Source organism: Leucoraja erinacea, chromosome 6 (assembly GCF_028641065.1).
Source record: "Leucoraja erinacea ecotype New England chromosome 6, Leri_hhj_1, whole genome shotgun sequence".
Classification (NCBI taxonomy): Eukaryota; Metazoa; Chordata; class Chondrichthyes; order Rajiformes; family Rajidae; genus Leucoraja; species Leucoraja erinaceus.
The window spans coordinates 2,390,420-2,411,921 of record NC_073382.1 but is presented as its reverse complement, the minus strand read 5'-3'; the positions used below and the strand labels follow the sequence as shown (position 1 = coordinate 2,411,921).

Sequence of the window (21,502 nt, the reverse complement as noted above, 5' to 3'; positions counted from 1 at the left end):
ATTGGTTCCAGGACTCGGGCTCTACAAATTGGAGGCCATTTGGCCCATTGTTTCTATGCTATACCTGCCCATGGAATCAAAGAAAACCTTGTGAGGAATTAAACAGTTTGGTGAACTTGCCAACTCTGTTGCACTTGTTCATGTAGGTTTCATCACCTTTTCTTCCCCCCTTCCTTTCCCCTACATCCATTTTTCATATTGAACCAATTTTCAAATAAACATAGAAACATAGAAAATAGGTGTAGGAGGAGGTAATTCGGCCCTTCGAGCCAGCACCGCCATTCATTGTGATCCTGGCTGATCATCCACAATCAGTAACCCGTGCCTGCCTTCTCCCCATATCTGAAGAAGGGTTTCGGCCCGAAACGTTTGAACCAATTTTCAAATAAACATAGAAACATAGAAAATAGGTGCAGGAGGAGGCCATTTGGCCCTTCGAGCCTGCACCGCCATTCATTGTGATCATGGCTGATCATCCACAATCAGTAACCCGTGCCTGCCTTCTCCCCATATCCCTGGATTCCGCTAGACCCTAGAGCTCTATTCACTGTATCCACAAATTTCACTGTCCCAATTCATGCATGTGACAATAAATGTCTCTTGACTCTTGTCTCTTTTAAAATCCATCCAGTGAATTGGCCTCCACTGCCCTCTGTGACAGAGAATTCCACAAATTCACAACTCGTTTTTTCTCATCGCAGTTTTAAATGGCCACCACTTTATTCTTAGACTGTGGCCCCTGGTTCTGGACTTCTCCAACATTGGGAACATTTTTCCTGGATCAAACTTGTCCAGTCCTTTTATAATTTTCTATGTTTCTATAAGATACCCCCTCATCCTAAATTCCAGTGAATACAAGCCCAGTCTTTCCAACCTTTCCTCATACGACAGTCCCGCCATCCCGGGGATTAACCTTATGAACCAACGCTGCACTGCCGCAATAGCAAGGATGTCCTTCCTCAAATGAGGAGACCAAAACTGCACACAACTGCAGAAGGACCTCTTTACTCCTATACTCAAATCCTCCAGTTATGAAGGCCAACATGCCAATAGACAATAGGTGCAGGAGTAGGCCATTCGGCCCTTTGAGCCAGCATAGCCATTCTCTGTGATCATGGCTGATCATCCACGATCAGTACCCCGTTCCTGCCTTCTCCCCATATCCCTTGACTCTGCTATCTTTAAGAGCTCTATCTAACTCTCTCTTGAAAGTATCCAGAGAATTGGCCTCCACTGCCTTGAGGCAAAGAATTCCACAGATTCACAACTCTCTGGGTGAACAAGTTTTTCCTCATCTCCGTTCTAAATGGCCTACCCCTTTTTCTTAAACTGTGGCCCCTGGTTCTGGACTCCCCCAACATCGGGAACATGTTTCCTGCCTCTGCCGTGTCCAATCCCTTAATAATCCCTTAATAATCTTATATGTTTCAATAAGATTCCCTCTCATCCTTTTAAATTCCAGTGTGTACAGACCCAGTCACTCCAAACCCAACATGACAGTCCCACCATCCCGGGAATTAACCTTGTGAAATACGCTGCACTCTCTCAATAGCAAGAATGTCCTTCCTCAGATGCCATTAGCTTTCTTCACTGCCTGCTGTACCTGCATATTTACTTTCAGTGGCTGAGGTACAAGGATATCCAGGTCTTGTTGCACTTTAGAGTTTAGAAGGATGAGGCGGCACCTGATTTAAACTTACTGAATAGTGAAAGGCTTAGACAGACTGGAGGCGGAGAGGATGTTTCCACTAGTGGGAGAGTCTAGGACTAGAGGTCATAGCCTCAGAATAAAAGGATGTTCATTTAGGAAGGCAGGGGGAATTTCTTTAATCAGAGGGTGGTGAATCTGTGGAATTAATTGCCACAGAAGGCTGTGGAGGCCAAGTCAATGGATATTTTTAAGGCAGAGATAGATAGATTCTTGATTAGTACAGGTCTCAGGGGCTATGGGGAGAATGGGCTTGAGAGGGAGAGATAGATCAGATAGGATTGAATGGCGGAATTGATTTGATGGGCCGAATGGCCTAATTCTGTTCCTGAACTCATGAACATGAATTTCCTGGGCAAACCACAAAATTGGCCATCCTGTTTTATTTATTTATTTATTTATTTATTTTTATTTAACCTTTATTTAACCAGGAGAAGTTTCATTGAGATTAAAAATCTCATTTACAAGAGAGTCCTGGCCAAGACAGGCAGCAGCACAGTTCCACAGTTACAGACAATAATTTAAAAACAACAGAGAACATATAAATAGAGTCACAGTCAGAACATCATCAAGCACATCATCATCAACTATACCCTGTGTCACCGTGGGCAATGGATTCTGGCTCAGTAAATGTAATTAGCATGGCCGGTGTTGCTGGAAGAATTGTTGTGGTCTGTGCGTGTGTATCTCGACTAACGACGTGTGTATTTTCAATGCCAGGCCTTTGTGATCCTTTGTGACCTCCTGCTGGTCTTTAGCCACGAGGTGCTGTCCAGTGGCCACGAGAACATTGAGCCCTTTGCCTACGTCCCAGAGGCTTCCTTGCAGTCCGAGCTTGTGGCCTTCGTCATGGACCATGTCTTCATCCCTCAAGACAATGAGAATGTCAACAAAGGCAAGTGGTTTTGGAGAAGTAGCTCTTTGAAGCAGCTGGCTGGAGAGAGTGGCCTTTCTCTGCTGTGTTAGACTGTGATCCCAGGAAGTGCTCTTCAGAATCATGCAACGTGGCTGTAGAAGGGAATGTTGTGCTATACCCGTACCCTGTATCTGGCGTTACTCTGACGGGCGCAGACACAAAATGAAACGGCTCATAGTTCAGTAGTGTGTCCATTGAACAAGTCGGGTTATTGAAGGCATGAACAGCGTCCACTGTAAAACACTCTGAGAGAACCCAAAGTGTTTTCAAAGATTTTTGCAGCAATACATAGAGGTGCCTACTAGAGAAGGGCGGTGCTGGACCTCCTGTTAGGAAATGAGACAGGTCAGGTGGTGGAGGTATGCGTTGGGGAGCACTTCGGGTCCAGTGATCACAATACCATTAGTTTCAATATAATTATGGAGAGGGTCAGAACTGGACCTAGGGTTGAGATTTTTGATTGGAGAAAGGCTAACTTTGAGGAGATGCGAAAGGATTTAAAAGGAGTGAATTGGGACTTTTTGTTTTATGGGAAGGATATAGAAGAGAAATGGAGGTCATTTAAGGTGAAATTTTTAAGAGTACAGAATCTTTACCAGAGGAGGTAGTTGAGGCTGGGACTATCCCATCGTTTAAGGAACAGTTGGACAGGTACATGGATAGGACATGTTTGGAGGGTTATGGACTAAGCGCAGGCAAGTGGGACGGGGGTAGCTGGAACATTGTTGGCCGGTGCGGGCGAGTTGGGCCGAAGGGCCTGTTTCCACACTGTATCACTCTGTGAATCGAATACATTTGATTAGCCAAGTATGTATACATAAAAGGAATCTGCCTTGTAGCTGTGCTCGCAAGTAACAACATGATATACAGTAAATAATGAAGAATAACACATTATAATTTAAACATGTGAAGAATGAAATATAATACCAGAGCAAAAGGAGGCTACAGACTTTCTCCAACTACTTTGGGCCAGTGGCAGCAACTCTACCACTGTGGTACTTTAACTCTTAAAGTTATATAACCATATAACCATATAACAATTACAGCACGGAAACAGGCCATCTCGGCCCTACAAGTCCGTGCCGAACACATTTTTTTTCCCCTTAGTCCCACCTGCCTGCACTCATACCATAACCCTCCATTCCCTTCTCATCCATATGCCTATCCAATTTATTTTTAAATGATACCAATGAACCTGCCTCCACCACTTCCACTGGAAGCTCATTCCACACCGCTACCACTCTCTGAGTAAAGAAGTTCCCCCTCATATTACCCCTAAACTTCTGTCCCTTAGTTATTGAGAGTTGTCTGTGCTTCCTTCACCCAGACATGCAGGGAATAGATCATCCAGCTTTGGACTTGTGCCTTCTCTTTACAACATTTACGCAAAAAATGATTCTTATTTAAAAATGTCTGAAAAATGTTATATTAAAAAATAGAAATGGCTTTCTGTAATATGTTTGACACCCACTAGATGGCAGTCAGATCCCATTTTATATTCCCGTCTCTGCAAATTGCTTGGCTAAAACGATTGAGATTGGCTTGGAGATACAACATGGAAACATGCCCTGCGGTCCACCAAGTACATGCTGGTTCAATCATCCATCTTTCTCTTTCTCATCCACTCCATATACATTAGGGGTAGTTTTTATACACAGCCAAATTAACCAACAAACCTACACCTGGCCTTGCAATGTGGGAGGAACCCGGAACAAATCCACACGTGCAAACTCCACATAGACATCAACCCAAGGTCTGTGGCGCTGTGAGGCAGCAAGCCTACTAGCTGCAAAACTGTGCCGCCCTGATTCTGCAGCTCTCCACAGGAGGGAGAGATTTGTACTTTCTCCAAATACTATGGTCCATTGGAAGAACTGCATCTCCATAATGACTGGCCTTATCAAGGATAAGAATTAGGACGGCAGTAATTTAACAAATTGCTGCCTGCTTTGGTATTTTTTGGGTAATCCCGGACACAGTCCAATTTTAATAAGGCAACCTCCCCTCCCCCCAGCATGACTGTTTTTAACTGTGGATCCTTACGAAACTACAGGGGCGGTACAGTGGTGCAGCGGTAGAGTTGCTGCCTTACAGCGCCACAGGTCAGGGTTTGATCCATAGCAAAAGGATTTGAGTATAGGAGCAGGGAGGTTCTACTGCAGTTGTACAGTGTCTTGGTGAGACCACACCTGGAGTATTGCGTGCAGTTTTGGTCTCCTAATCTGGGGAAAGACATTCTTGCCATAGAGGGAGTACAGAGAAGGTTCACCAGGCTGATTCCTGGGATGTCAGGACTTTCATATGAAGAAAGACTGGATAGACTCGGCTTGTACTCGTTAGAATTTAGAAGATTGAGGGGGGGGTCTTATAGAAACTTACAAAATTCGTAAGGGGTTGGACAGGCTAGATGCAGGAAGATTGTTCCCGATGTTGGGGAAATCCAGAACAAGGGGTCACAGTTTGAGGATAAGGGGGAAATCTTTTAGGACCGAGATGAGGAAAACATTTTTTCACACAGAGAGTGATGAATCTGTGGAATTCTCTGCCACAGAGGGTAGTTGAGGCCAATTCATTGGCTATATTTAAGAGGGAGTTAGATGTAGCCCTTGTGGCACAAGGGGACCAGAGGGTATGGAGAGAAGGCAGGTACAGGATACTGAGTTGGATGATCAGCCATGATCATATTGAATGGCGGTGCAGGCTCGAAGGGCCGAATGGCCTACTCCTGCACCTATTTTCTATGTTTCTATGATACTATCTGTGTGGAGTTGGCACATTCTCTGGGTGCTCCGGTTTCCTCCTGCACGCCCAAGACATGTCGGTTTGTAGGTTAATTGGCCCTAGCGTGTAGCATAGAACTAGGGTACAGGTGATAGTTGGAAGGCATGGCCTCGGTGGGCCGAAGGGTCAGTTTCTACGTTGCATCTCTAAACTAAGCTAAACTCCAGGCTGGGTGAATTCCTGATTTCCCACCTCATCACTGAAGCCGACCTCTTCGTCCACCCACTGCGCTTGACACTGAGTCCAGTGCTTACACTGAGCTGAAAGGATGGATGCACTTCACACCTGGCCCCTCAGCTGTAAGCCAGGCAAAGCCGGAGGATCAAACAAGGGCTCATCCACGGATGATGCCGGAATTCCGACTTCAAAACAGAAAATGACATGAGGTGCTATAGAAAAGGGCTGTCCCACTTGGGCGACCTAATTGGCGAATTGAGGAGAGTTTGAAAAAATGTCATGTTGAAGACCTTCAACTATGTAGAAGATCTCCTTTGACTATGTTGAAGACTAGCTTCAACTACGACTAGCTATGACTAACTTCGGGAAAATTGGACACCGAATATTGGGAAGTGAAGACGACCTCCTTCGACCTCCTTCGACCTCCCTTCGACTGTGAAGACTATCTACGACTAGCTTTAAGTACCCTCGATTATCTACGACTAACATGCCGACCTAGACCTAGACCTACGAGTAAAAAAACGATCGATTTTTTCCATGGCGACCTGTTTTTTACTAGCGGGGGCATTTTTTAACATGTTGAAAAATACGCCGCGACCTAGCTGAGGCCTCCAGTACGCAGGGACTAAGGAGACTACCCTCGAGCATGAAGGAGAGTTACAAAGACCTCCTAGGACCTCGTGTCGACCATGCTGCGAGTACGAGTCGAGGGCAAACTCGCCAGATCTCGCGGATTAGGTCACCCAAGTGGGACAGGCCCTTTAATCAGAAGGTATGGGGTTAGTACATCCACACCTCAGATTTACTTCCCTTTACTGTTATTACAGTAGAATGCTAAATTGTGGTTGATCTTACACTGGTGACTAGCGGCAAAAATACAAGTGATTCATTTTCTTTTGTGGTATGGTATTGGTCCTAACATGGGCACCATTGGCAAGGTTGGTGAGAATTAATAACACATGGAATTAGAGACTCCTACAGCGCAGAAGCAGGCTCTTCTGCTCAACTCATCTATGCTAACCAATATGCCCATCAATGCTAATGTCATTTGCCCACATTTGACCCATCTCCTTCTACACCTTTCCTATCCATCTACGTCCAAATGTCTTTTAAATGTTGTTCTAGTCCCTGCCTCAACATCTCCTCTGACACTTTGTTCCATATATATCCACCACCCTGTGTGAAAAAGCTGCCCCTCAGGTTCCTATCAAATCTTTCCCCCTTCACTTTAAACTTATGTCTTGGTTTAGTTTAACGATACAGTGTGGAAACAGGCCCTTCGGCCCACCGAGTCCATGCCGACCAGCGATCCCCGCTCACTAACACTATCTTACACACACTAGTGACAGTTTACTACTTTAGCAAGCCAATTAACCTACAAACCTGCACGTCTTTGGAGTGTGGGAGGAAACCGGCGATCTCGGAGAAAACCCACGCAGGTCACGGGGAGAAGGTGCAAACTCCGTACAGACAGCGCCCGCAGTCAGGATCAAAGGTCATAGAGCGGAGCTGTGATCTTTGGTCAGGATTGAACCTGGTGTTGAAGGCAGCAACTCTACCGCTGCACCACAGTGACGCCTGAGTCTTGGTGAATTGGCGCAATGCCTTCTATATAGATTGTGCAAACTGTGTGTGGGTGTTGGAGTGAGTTGTGGTTGAGAATAATACAATATGGAGCAAGAGAGTGACGAGGAAGCTTGTGCGTCAGACTTGTCGAACGTCAAGTGTGGTCTATTCAACTCATTCAGCCATTGGCGCTCTTTGTGCCCTTTTTAGATGAAGAATGCAAAGTGGGAATATTACACAACAGGAGGAACCTGCTTGCGGCCTTCTGTAAGCTGATCGTGTTCAGTGTGGTGGAGATGGACATCGCCGCTGATATCTTTAAACAATACATCAAGGTAAAGACTTGAGTCGGAGTTTAGTGTGTTGTCACGTGCACCGAGGTACAGTGCAAAGCTTTTGTTGCGCGCTAACCAGGCAGCGGAAAGGCAATACATGATTAAAAACGAGCCATCCACAGTGTACCGATACACGATGAAGGGAATTACGTGGATAACATTTAGTGCAAGATAAAGTCCAGTAAAGTCCAATCTTATAGAAACTTACAAAATTCTTAAGCGGTTGGACAAGCTAGATGCAGGAAGATTGTTCCCGATGTTGGGGAAGTCCAGAACAAGGGGTCACAGTTTAAGGATAAGGGAGAAATCCTTTAGGACTGAGATGAGAAAAACATTTTTCACACAGAGAGTGGTGAATCTCTGGAATTATCTGCCACAGAAGGTAGTTGAGGCCAGTTCATTGGATATATTTAAGGGGGAGTTAGATGTGGCCCTTGTGGCTAAAGGGATCAGGGGCTATGGAGAGAAGGCAGTTGGATGATAGCCATGATCATATTGAATGGCAGTGCAGGCTCGAAGGGCCGAATGGCCTACTCCTGCACCTATTTTCTATGTTTCTAAAGTCCGATCAAAGATTGTCAAAGGGTCTCCAATGAGGTAGATAGTAGCTCAGGACTGCTCCCTAGTTGTTGTCAGGATGGATCAGTTCCCAATGCATATTTACTCACTTATGTGACATGGGTGACACTAGCAAGGTTGATATTTATTGCCCAACCCTTGTTGTACTTCAGTGGGTTGTGGTGAGCTTCTGCCATGAACTGCTGCAGTCTTTCTGGTGAAAGTATTATTTGGGAGGGAGTTCCAGGATTTACACCCAGTGACAATGAATGAGTGGTGATATATTTCCAGGATGGAATGGTATGACTTGGAGAGGAATCCACAGCAAACTAGAATCCCATGTCCATCACTCCCACTATGCAGAGTATTACAGCATGAAAACAGGCCCATCGGCCCAACTTACCCACGCCGACCAACATGCCCCATCTACACTAGCCTACCTTCCAACGCATGGCCCATAACCCTCCAAACCTATCCTATCCATGTACCTGTCCAAATGTCTTAAATGTTATGATAATACCTGCCTCAATTTGAGTATAGAAGCTGGGATGTAATGTTAAAATTGTACAAGGCATTGGTGAGACCAAATCTGGAGTATGGTGTACAATTTTGGTCGCCCAATTATAGGAAGGATGTCAACAAAAAATAGAGAGAGTACAGAGGAGATTTACTAGAATGTTGCCTGGGTTTCAACAACTAAGTTACAGAGATAGGTTGAATAAGTTAGGTCTTTATTCTCTGGAGCGCAGAAGGTTAAGGGGGGGGGACTTGATAGAGGTCTTTAAAATGATGAGAGGGATAGACAGAGTTGATGTGGACAAGCTTTTCCGTTTGAGAATAGGGAAGATTCAAACAAGAGGACATGACTTCAGAATTAAGGGACAGAAGTTTAGGGGTAATATGAGGGGGAACTTCTTTACTCAGAAAGTGGTAGCGGTGTGGAATGAGCTCCCAGTGGAAGTGGTGGAGGCAAGTTCATTGGTATCATTTAAAAATAAATTGGATAGGCATATGGATGAGAAGGGAATGAAAGGTTATGGTATGAGTGCAGGCAGGTGGGACTAAGGGGAAAAAAAGTTGTTCGGCACGGACTTGTAGGGCTGAGATGGCCTGTTTCCGTGCTGTAATTGTTATATGGTTTGTTATATGGTTAATTACGTCCTCCGGCAGCTCATTCCGTATACCCACCACCCTATGTGTGAAAAATGTTACCCTCATTCCTATTAAGTCTTTCCCCCCTCTATATTCTCTGGTTCTCGATTCCAAACTTTGGGGAATGGGTTGCGTTGGGGAACCAGTCCTCCTGTGGGGGTATGAGTGAGTGGTGGAATATTGCGTTGGGGGAACGGGTTGCGTTGGGGGACCAGGCCTCCCGTGTGACAGGGACCTAACGGGTCCCACTTGGTCTAGTTCCTATTAAGTCCCGCCCCCCCTCACCTTAAAACTATGTCTTCTGGTTAAGAATAAGGAGTAAGCCATTTAGAACGGAGACGAGGAAACACTTTTTCTCACAGAGAGTGGTGAGTCTGTGGAATTCTCTGCCTCAGAGGGCGGTGGAGGCAGGTTCTCTGGATACTTTCAAGTGAGAGCTAGATAGGGCTCAAAAATAGCGGAGTCAGGGGATATGGGGAGAAGGCAGGAACGGGGTACTGATTGGGGATGATCAGCCATGATCACATTGAATGGCGGTGCTGGCTCGAAGGGCCGAATGGCCTACTCCTGCACCTTTTGTCTATTGTCTATTATTGGTTCTCGATTCCACAACTCTGAGCAAAAGGCTCTGTGCATTTACCCGATGTAAAAACCAATTTTGTAGGCTAGCTCATTTGAGCCCAGTGTAGTTAGATGCCAAATACAATGTCCTCTGTTCAGACCTACCTAGATCACGAAGGCTATCTCCAGAAAAGGATTCCACACTCCACTGGAATGTCTTTTATCTGTGGTAGACAAGAATGCTGGAGAAACTCAGCGGGTGCAGCAGCATCTATGGAGCGAAGGAAATAGGCAACGTTTTGGATTGAAACCCTTCTTCAGACTGATGTGAGGGTGGGGGGAAGTGTTGGGCGGAGCGATCGCCAAGCCTACGCTTGGTCTCACCGATGTAGATCAGCTGACACCTAGAGCAGCGGATGCAAGAGATGAGGTTGGAGGAGGTGCATGTGAACCTCTGCCTCACCTGGAAAGACTGCTGGGGTCCTTGAATGGAGTCAAGGGGGGAGGTAAAGCGACAAGTGTAGCATTTCTTTTATCTGTGGCGTGTTAACCAATTTACAGTCAATTTAGCTGATTCACCGATAATCTTTCATGGTGAAACCATTCACTCAGAGGCCAACTGATGTCGTCATAGAGTGATACGTTGTGGAAACAGGTCCTTTGGCCCAACTTGCCCACACCGGCCAACATGTCCCATCTACACTAGTCCCACCTACTTGCCTCTGGCACATATCCCCCTAAACATGTCCTATCCATGTCCTATCTGAATGTTTCTTAAACATTGTGATCATAGAAACATAGAAAATAGGTGCAGGAGGAGGCCATTCGGCCCTTCGAGCAAGCACCGCCATTCATTGCGATCATGGCTGATCGTCCCCAATCAATAACCCGTGCCTGCCTTCTCCCAATATCCCTTGACACCACTAGCCCCTAGACCTCTATCTAACTCTCTCTTAAATCCATCGATTTGGCCTCCACTGCCCTCTGTGGCAGGGAATTCCACAAAATCACAACTCTCTGGGTGAAAAAGTTTTTTCTCACCTCAGTCTTAAATGGCCTCCCCTTTATTTAAAGACTGTGGCCCCTGTTTCTGGACTCGCCCAACATTGGGAACATTTTCCCTGCAACTAGCTTGTCCAGTCCTTTTATAATTTGATATGTTTCTATAAGATATCCCCTCATCCTTCTAAACTCCAGTGAATACAAGCCTAATCTTTTCAATCTTTCCTCATATGGCAGTCCCGCCATCCCAGGGATCAATCTCGTGAATCAATGCTGCACTGCCTCAACTACCTCCTCCAGCAGCTCGTTCCGTACACCTACTACCTTTTGCATGAAAAAGAAAAAACATTGCATGTTTAAGAAACGCCTCAGGTTCCTATTAAATCTTTCCCCCCTCACCGTAAACCTATGCCCTCTAGTTCTTGAATCCTCTACTGTGGACTAGAGACTCTGCGCGTCTACCCGATCTAGTTCTCTCATGGTCCATAGTTCTTTCACATGCAACCTTGCAGTGAAGAGAGATGGGGACAAGTGTCTTATTAATCCGGGCTGAATTCTATAGTGGATTTTCATTTGTTATTACCTTCATATAAAGCAATAGGGTGATGTATACACCACTCACAAAAAGTGTGTCTATTTCTCAATAGTATTACATCGACTATGGGGACATCATTAAGGAGACGCTCAGCAGGACCAGGCAGATTGATAAAATCCAATGTGCAAAGACCTTGATTCAGAGCTTAAAGCAGGTGAGGATCTCTCATTGAAAGCATCGGGGTTCACCCGACTCTGGTGTCGAAAGAGGTACTGGTTCAAACTCCAATTATTCTGTAACTTAGATCTCAACCTTTGGAAGATAGCTTGACTTTTCTGATCAAGTCAAGTCAAGTTTATTCGTCACATACACATACGAGATGTGCAGTGAAATGAAAAGTGGCGGACTTAGCTCGTGGACTTTGTACAAAAAGACAAACAAACAAACTACAAACAGAATGTAACAGAATCACATGTTCTTTTTTCATATTGAACATTGTGGGTAGAAGGAAAAAGGGAAAAAACAGACATTTAAAAAAAAAAAGCAGTAGAGTGGTTTCAGTAAAGTTAGTCCCTGGTGAGATAGGAGTTGACAGTCCTAATGGCCTCTGGGAAGAAACTCCTTCTCAACCTCTCCGTTCTCACAGCATGGCAACGGAGGCGTTTGCCTGACCGTAGCAGCTGGAACAGTCCGTTGCAGGGGTGGAAGGGGTCTCCCATGATCTTATTGGCTCTGGAGTTGCACCTCCTGATGTATAGTTCCTGCAAGGGGGCATTTTCCTTCCAGGTTCTGTGAACAACAGCTTATAAATTGAACAACACTAGAAACAAAAGGGAAACAAAGTTTATCTCTTGTACAGACAATCATAGGTTCATAAGTAATAGGAGCAGATTGGGCCCATCAAGTCTACTCCGCCATTCAATTATGGCTGATCTATCTTTTCCTCTCAACCCCATTCTCCTGCCTTCTCCTCATAACCCCTGCCACCCGTACTAATCAAGAATCTTTCAATCTCCGCCTAAAATATATCCTTTGACTTGACTTCCACGGCCTTCATTGTTACCTGGTGGGTCTCAAAGTTGCACAGCAGTCAGTGCTACTTCAGTGCTCCAGGTTCCATCCTGGTTTCTGGTGATACCTGTATGCACTTTGTACATTCTCTCTGTGATCGTGGATCACACGTATAATTGCAAAATTGTCCCTCAAATGTGTAGGATAGTGTTAGCGTACAGGGTGATCGTTGCTCGGCATGGGCTCAATGGGCTGAAGGGCCTGTTTCCGTCCTGTATCTCTAAACTCAACTAAGATATTGGGAACTGACACACCTATATATTGGATAGTAAGAAGGAAGGGGTCTACACCAGTTGGGGCTGATTGGCCTCACTAGGATTTGACTCGGTCTGAAGAAGGGTCCAGCCCCTGAAACCTCACCTGCCCATTCACTCCCAAGGTGCTGCCTGAACCACTGATTTCCACCGGCACGCATTGGTTTGTTGAGGAAGATTTGATGATTCAACTTCCACAACTGGGTTACAGTCCACACCAAGAGTGGGATAAATCTCTAAAGTCATAAATGTATGCAGTTTTAAATGCTCGCAGTTTTATTTAATCACTTGTGGAGACATGAGCATCAGTGAACAAGCCCCTCATCTTTCTCCTTCAGCCACCCTTGAGAAGGTGGTGTTGGCTGCTCTGGAACCCCAACAGTCCGTCCAGTGAAGGAACTCACATTAATTAAGCCCATTTCTGACGAGATGTTCCAGTCCTTGCATTTTCTTTTATTATATGTCTAATTAAAAAAAAAAAAAGGATAGCATTGGTTGAGAGGGATATGCACCAAACGCTGGCAGGTGGGTGGGACTAGTGTAGATGGTACATGTTGGGCCGTAGGGCCTGTTTCCACGCTGTAATTGTAATTAATTTATTAGCCAAGTATGTAAACATACAAGGAATTTGATTTGCCAACAGTCATACAAAAAACAACAAGATACATGACCACATCAAATGAAACATAGACTTAAACAGCCAGCATAACGGCGTGTGAGAATCCCCAGGGCACACAGCATAAGTGGAGACCCACAACCATCAGTTCAATGTCCGGGGCCACACACACACACGCTCCTTCACCGTGATGTGACCAGAGCTGTGCCGACCGCTGTCACTCGCTCTGCAGTCCCCGTCCGCCCGAACAGTCAGAAAACCGTCCACACTCACACCAGACTCCGGGATGTCCTCATGGTGTCATGTCCCCGCTAACACAGAGAACACTGCACTCACAGCACTGCCTCCGGGACCTCACCAGTGCAGGCAGCACGTCCATCTTGTTTTTTCAGTGAGCTCACATTCCTCACTGTGATGGAAGGCAAACGACATCCCTTCATATGGGGGAACAAACTGGGGGACTTGGGACTTCCACACTCCACCTGCACGTGGATAAATAGCTTCCTGTCGGGTCGCAGCCAGAGAGTCAGAGTGGGCCATCATACATCCACGGCCCTCAGCCTCAGTACCGGCTCTCCACAGGGCTGCGTGCTGAGCCCCCTGCTTTACACCATCTACACATATGACTGCACCCCCGCCCACCACAGCAACACCATTGTCAAATTTTTCGGACACAGACGGTGGTGGGACTCATCTCCGGGGGGGGACGAGTACCACAGACCAGGATGAGAGGGAGCAGTTCAGTGTGGTGTGAAGAAAATAAGTTGCTCCTCAACACCTTAAAGACAAAGGAAATAATAATAGACTTTAGGAAGAATAAAACGGACATGGTACCATTGACTATCAGAGGGGACTGTGTAGAGAGGGTGGCGGATTTCCGCTTCCTGGGAATCCATATTGAGGAGGACCTGACGTGGAGCGTGAACACCTCTGCGCTGCTGAAAAAGGTCCAGCAGAGACTGCACTTCCTGAGGGTGCTCAGGAAGAATAACATCACTCAGAGACTGCTGCTGTCCTTTTATCGGTGCTCCATTGAGAGCATACTAACATACTGTGTATGCGTGTGGTACACCAGCTGCACAGCGGCTCAGAGGAAAGCGCTCCAGAGGATTGTCGGCTGCCCTCTCCTTACCTTGGAGGACTTACACAGTTCCTGCTGCATCAAAAAATCCCAGAGTATCATAAAGGACATTTCCCACCCCGGACACTCCCTGTTTGAACTGTTGCCGTCAGGCAGACGGTACAGATCTACAAGGACAAGGAAGAACACACTAAAAAACCCCACTGCTATAAAACAGCAAAAGAATGTAGAAAAACAAGGAAAGCAGGGGCACAGCACATACTACAGGGACTGTGGTCCACTGTGAAATCGACAGACCCTAAAACAGGGTTGGGTGTTTATGCGTGCTTTTTTCGTGATATTTATTTTAGTTCTTTATCTTTTAGTATTTTATCTTGTATGTATCGTTAGCTTTTAGAAATGTTTGAATGGTGCACTGACTGGCTGACATTTTTAAATTTCGTTGTACATGGTTCATGTTACAATGACAATAAAGAAACTATTCTATTCATATGAAGAAAGACTGGATAGACTCGGCTTGTACTCGCTAGAATTTAGAAGATTGAGGGGGGATCTTACAGAAACTTACAAAATTCTTAAGGGGTTGGACAGGCTAGATGCAGGAAGATTGTTCCCGATGTTGGGGAAGTCCAGAACAAGGGGTCACAGTTTAAGGATGAGGGGAAATCTTTTAGCACCGAGATGAGAAAAACATTTTTCACACAGAGAGTGTTGAATCTGTGGAATTCTCTGCCACAGAAGGTAGTTGAGGCCAGTTCATTGGTTATATTTAAGAGGGAGTTAGATGTGGCCCTTGTGCTAAAGGGATCAGGGGGTATGGAGAGAAGGCAGGTACAGGATACTGAGTTGGATGATCAGCCATGATCATATTGAATGGCGGTGCTGGCTCGAAGGGCTCGAAAGGGCACAGGTTTAAGGGGAAAGATTAAAGTGAATTTGCAAGGCAGGATTTTTTACACAGAAAGTGGGAGGCACCTGGAATATACAGTTACGAGTGAGAGTTGGTGTAGATATGGATAGGATAGCAATATTTAAGTAGCATTTAGACAGACACGTGAACTGTTTGGAAATAGAGATTTACTTAGCAGGAATAGGAAGGTTGGACCAGAGCAGGCAGATAGGATTAAAGTCACAAAGCTACGGTGAGCAGAAGGGCCGGTTACCCTGTGCTGCTCCGTTCTCCAAATGGTGTCTGTTTTAGCTGTGGTCCACATACTTGGTTGCATGCATTTGCATGTACTTGTTTGTGAATATATCCTTGCTCGATGCATATCTTTAAAACTCAACCAGTGTTAGCAATATTTAATTTTATCTTTTATTTGAGTTGTAGATTCTCATAAAAAGCAGCTTGATAGTTGTTTTTCTCGCCATACTTAAAAGTATTTGTTGTTGATGTTTCTATACAGAAGAGCCCATCAAAATTACAATTTTCTAATTCAATCATTTGGGCATTGTGTAATTTTGAGGTTTAGGCTTATTATTAACATGTGTATCGAGGTATAGTGAAAAGCTTTTGCATGCTATCCAATTAGATCAGATAATAGTAAACATACATACAATCAAATGATGCTCAAGTATAATAGATAGAACAAAGGGGAAGCTGCGGAGTGCAGAATATAGTTCTCAGCGAGTCATGTAACATTTGGGGAGGGAATGAACAGGTGACGATTCGGGTCAGGATCTTCTTCAGACTGAGTTGAATTTTGAGGTGGAAAGTTTGACGATGATTTTCTTACTGTGTTCATTGCTACAGCTGTTCAGTGAACTGGTGGAAGCTCAAGGCTCCAACGCAACCAGATGGTCTCAACCCTTCATCAGCATCAAGGACTTGGCCAGGCGCTTCTCACTGACCTTTGGCTTGGACCAGTTGAAAGCCAGGGAAGCGATGAGCATGTTGCACAAGTACGGCTCTTTCTATCCCATCTGTGTTATTAATGAATGTTCATTCACGCCATCCATTTTACTATCTTTTTCTCCTCGCCCACCCATTTCACATCTTCTCTCTTGACAGAAATGGCATTGAATTTGCCTTCAGAGATGTCAATGCAAAGGGCACCAACCAGCCTCCGTCTAATCTCGCCTTCCTGGACATCTTGAGCGAATTTTCCACAAAGCTGCTGAAAACAGACAAGAGAACAGTGTAAGTACAGTAATTATTCAGAGTTTCTAATTGGACAACAATTTCCTTCTTCTCTGCTTTTAGAATTATATAGTCATCTATTCATAGAAACATAGAGAATAGGTGCAGGAGTAGGCCATTCGGCCCTTCGAGCCTGCATCACCATTCAATATGATCATGGCTGATCATCCAACTCAGTATCCTGTACCTAGAAACATAGAAACATAGAAATTAGGTGCAGGAGTAGGCCATTCGGCCCTTCGAGCCTGCACCGCCATTTAATATGATCATGGCTGATCATCCAACTCAGTATCCCGTACCTGCCTTATCTCCATACCCTCTGATCCCCTTGGCCACAAGGGCCACATCTAACTCCCTCTTAAATATAGCCAATGAACTGGCCTCAACTACCTTCTGCGGGAGAGAATTCCAGAGATTCACCACTCTCTGTGTGAAAAATGTTTTCCTCATCTCGGTCCTAAAAAATTTCCCCCTTATCCTTAAACTGTGACCCCTTGTCCTGGACTTCCCCAACATCGGGGACAATCTTCCTGCATCTAGCCTGTCCAACCCCTTAAGAATTTTGTAAGTTTCTATAAGATCCCCCCTCAATCTTCTAAATTCTAGCGAGTACAAGCCGAGTCTATCCAGTCTTTCTTCATATGAAAGTCCTGCCATCCCAGGAATCAGTCTGGTGAATCTTCTCTGTACTCCCTCTATGGTAAGAATGTCTTTCCTCAGATTTGGAGACCAAAACTGTAAACAATACACCAAGTGTGGTCTCACCAAGACCCTGTACAACTGCAGTAGAACCTCCCTGCTCCTATACTCAAATCCTTTTGCTATGAATGCTAACATACCATTCGCCTTCTTCACTGCCTGCTGCACCTGCATGCCTACTTTTAATGACTGGTGTACCATTACACCCAGGTCTCGTTGCATCTCCCCCTTTCCTAATCGGCCCACCATTCAGATAACTCCCTCTATTCGCCATGTAGAATTCACTGCACAGAAACGGACCATGCTCCACTCCAGCTAAGGTACACTATGGACATTTCCATTCCTTCCCCAAGAAACATCTTTTCCTTGGTGATTAAAAAAAAATTAGTTGTTTGCAGCATTTTTTGTTCATTTATGCCTCCAAGATATACAGCATGCTTACGATGAACGAACGATTCTATTGACGATCAGTGATCAACTGTACACTAGCTCTATCCTACACACAAGGGACAATTTACAATTTTACCAAATCGAATTAGCCTGCAAACCTGTACGTCAATGGACTGTGGGAGGAAACTGGAGCACCTGGAGAAAACCCACGTGGGTCACAGGGAGAACGTACAAACTCCGTACAGACAGCACCCTTGGTCAGGACAAACCCGGGACCCTGGCACTGTAAGGCAGCAACTCTACCGCTGTGCCATCCTTGGTTGGATCATTCAAAGAGATGGCATATGAGTAATGGCCTCTTATGTAAATCTGACTTGAATTCAAATGTTTTGTTCATGTGCTGGTTCTGCCAGTGATTTAGTGAGTTGACTTGCTTCAGAGCAGTGGGATCACACTTGCTTTTCCAACCAGTGCCAGGCCCAGCCCACCTGAGCAAATTGTAACATACTACACCAAATTACTGTCATCTACCTCCTGCATAGACCTTGTGGGCTGAAGGGTGTGTCCCTGTTCGATGTACCGCTGCTCTCTAAATGTGATTTCTTCACGAGCAAATCCGTCAAACTGATCTCGTGGTGGCCAAATATTCCCACTCCCCTTCCCATTCCATTCTGCCCTGGGCCTCCTCCATTGTCAGAATCAGGCCAAATGTAAATTGGAGGAACAGCATCTCATGTTTCACTTGGGCAACTTACAGCCTAGAAACATAGAAACAGGTGCAGGAGTAGAGGCCATTCGGCCCTTCGAGCCTGCACCGCTATTCAATATGATCATGGCTGATCATCCAACTCAATATCCTGTACCTGCCTTCTCTCCATATCCCCTGATACCTTTAGCTACAAGGGGCACATCTAACTCCCTCTTAAATATAGTCAATGAACTGTGGCCTCAACTACCTTCTGTGACAGAGAGTTCCAGAGATTCACCACTCTCCGTGTGAAAAATGTTTTTCTCATCTCGGTCCTAAAAGATTTCCCCCTTATCCTTAAACTGTGACCCCTTGTTCTGGACTTCCCCAACATCGGGAACAATCTTCCTGCATCTAGCCTGTCCAACCCCTTAAGAATTTTGTACGTTTCTATAAGATCCCCTCAATCTTCTAAATTCTAGAGAGTATAAACCAAGTCTATCCAGTCTTTCTTCATAAGACAGTCCTGACATCCCAGGAATCAGTCTGGTGAACCGTCTCTGCACTCCCTCTATGGCAATAATGTCCTTCCTCAGATTTGGAGACCAAAACTGTACGCAATACTCCAGGTGTGGTCTCACCAAGACCCTGTACAACTGCAGTCGAACCTCTCTGCTCCTATACTTAAATCCCCCCCTCAATCTTCTAAATTCTAGCCTGACGGTATGAATATTGATATTTCTAACTGCAAATAACCCTTGCAACCTCCCCCCCTCCATCCCTCACCCACCATAGTCGTCGTACTAGTTTTACTGTTGTCCCGTTGAATTCCTCTAGATGTGTAGTTGTTATCACCTATCCCACGGCCAACAATGGCCTATTGTGTGATCTTTGATGCAGTGATGTTTCTGTGCTTGAGAGAAGAGCGTTTGTTCCATTAATTAGGACAGGTGTCACTTATGGTCCCCTCAGAGTAAGTACAAGCTGTGTCACCACTAAGTATAAACTGAAGATGGGTTAAGCTCCGAAATGTCACCTACTCCTTTTCTTCAGAGATGCTGCCTGACCTGCGGAGTTACTCCAGCATTTTGTGTCTATCACCAAGAAGAGTCAGATTCGAGGCTACACATCAACTATGCTCTGTTGGAGACATGAGGAACTGCGGATGCTGGAATCCTGAGCAAAACACAAAGTGCTGGAGTATCTCAGCGGGTCAGGCAGCATCTGTGGAGGGAATGAATAGTGGACATTTTGGGTCAGGACCAAGAATCTCCAGACTTCTTCATGCACTGTTAATTGTCAATTGTACGAGGGATCCCATGGGTTTTCAGACACAATCTCTGTGCCATGTTAGGGGTGCTTTCCTTAATGTTTTATGTAATGGCTTCCAACACCCATTTTAATCTCAGATTCTATTACCTGGAGAGATTCATTACAGACCAGATGGCCGTAGAGAGTGGAGAGGAGTGGCTGCCACTGGCTGCATACAGAAGGTCCTTGCTGGACAGCAGGGATGATGATACCACTTCTACAAGCAGTGGAGATCCTTCCTCCCCAGTGCAACACAGTTCCAAAGCAGCATCTCTGAAAAGAAGACACCAGACGGGTGAGTTAGAATCACACGTTGAGAAACGAGCTTAAGCATTCATGTATTTTGTTTTAATTTAGTTTAGTCTAGTATAGAGATACAGCGCGGGAACTGGCCCTTCAGCCCACTGAGTCCGCACCGAACAGCGCTCTCCAAACGCCAGCACAATCACACTGTGGCCAATTTACAATCTTTACCGAAGCCAATTAACCTACAAACCTGTGGGTCTTTGGAATGTGGGAGGAAACCGGAGCTCCCAGAGAAAATCCACGCAGTCACAGGGAGAACGTATAAACTTCGTACAGACAGCACCCATAGTCAGGATTGAACATGGATCTCCGGTACTGTAAGGTAGCAACTCTACCGCTGCACCACAAGGTTGCCCTGGTTTGGGTGATTAAATTATACAGCATTGAAATAGGCCCTTCGGCCCACCACGTGCATGCTGACCATCGATCACCCATTCACACTCATTTTATGACATCCCAGTTTCTCACCCACTCCCAATAGGCAATAGGCGCAGGAGTAGGCCATTCGGCCCTTCGAGCCAGCACCGCAATACACCAGGCAATTTCCAGAGGCAATTAACCTACAAACCTGCACATCCTTGGCATGTGGGCGGTAACTGTAGCACCCACCGGCAGAAACCCGCGTGGTCATGAGAAGAACTTGCAAACTTCACACAGCCAGCACCCGGGGTCAGGATCGAACCAGAGTCACGGCCGCTGTGAGGCAGCAGCTCTACCTGTTGCGCCACTGTGTCTCAGTCATCTCTAGAAAGATGATGTCAGCAATCCCATGTCCTGTGAATGAACACATAATAATGAGGCTCTCACTAGTGTCTCCTCGATATCCCGCAGCTCCACTCTTACTCCCCCTCCCCCACTTGTAACAAGGACAAGTCCCCCTTATCCTCACCTTCCACCCCATCAGCCGTCGCATACAGCATATAACCCTCCAACATTTTTGCCACTTCCAACGGGATCCCACTACTGGCCACATCTTCCCATCTCCATCCCTTTCTGCTTTCCGCAGAGACCTGTCATGCCCCTCCGTAACTCACCCAGGTCAACTCGTCCCTCCCCACTTTCCCCACCCGGCCCCAGGTTATCCATTTGGTGGCACCAAAACGGGGAAATCAGATTATTAAACATCCCACTAAACGGTGGCAAGATTGGGAAAAACCAGCACCCGGGGTCAGGATCGCAGCGAGACTCGGCCGCTGTCATGGTACACCAGTCATCTGAAGGTAGGCATTCAGGTGCAGCAGGCAGTAAAGAAAGCGAATGGTATGTTAGCTTTCATAGCAAAAGGATTTGAGTATAGGAGCAGGGAGGTTCTACTGCAGTTGTACAGGGTCTTGGTGAGACCACACCTGGAGTATTACGTACAGTTTTGGTCTCCAAATCTGAGGAGGGACATTATTGCCATAGAGGGAGTGCAGAGAAGGTTCACCAGACTGATTCCTGGGATGAAGAGCTATGGAAGAAGAGCGAAGAAAATAGGCGATGTTTCCGGCCGAAACCCTTCGATTTCGGCCCGAAACGTCGCCTATTTTCTTCGCTCCATAGATGCTGCTGCACCCGCTGAGTTTCTCCTGCAATTTTGTGTACCACCGAAACAGTCTTTCCAAGTGAGGCAGAGGTTCACTTGCACCTCCTCCAACCTCATCCGCTGTTCCAGG

General features: G+C 45.8%; 1 protein-coding gene across 1 annotated transcript in view; it reads left to right on the top strand.

Moving 5' to 3' along the window:
- The window catches only part of LOC129697825 (cohesin subunit SA-2-like), a 132,735-nt gene that overhangs the window by 96,014 nt on the left and 15,219 nt on the right, over positions 1-21,502 (top strand). The window contains exons 25-30 of the mRNA XM_055636468.1: positions 2,429-2,603; positions 7,359-7,483; positions 11,404-11,505; positions 16,067-16,215; positions 16,325-16,453; positions 19,640-19,836. Coding sequence (XP_055492443.1) covers positions 2,429-2,603; positions 7,359-7,483; positions 11,404-11,505; positions 16,067-16,215; positions 16,325-16,453; positions 19,640-19,836 — 877 coding nt within the window. The remainder of the gene's footprint in view (positions 1-2,428; positions 2,604-7,358; positions 7,484-11,403; positions 11,506-16,066; positions 16,216-16,324; positions 16,454-19,639; positions 19,837-21,502) is intronic.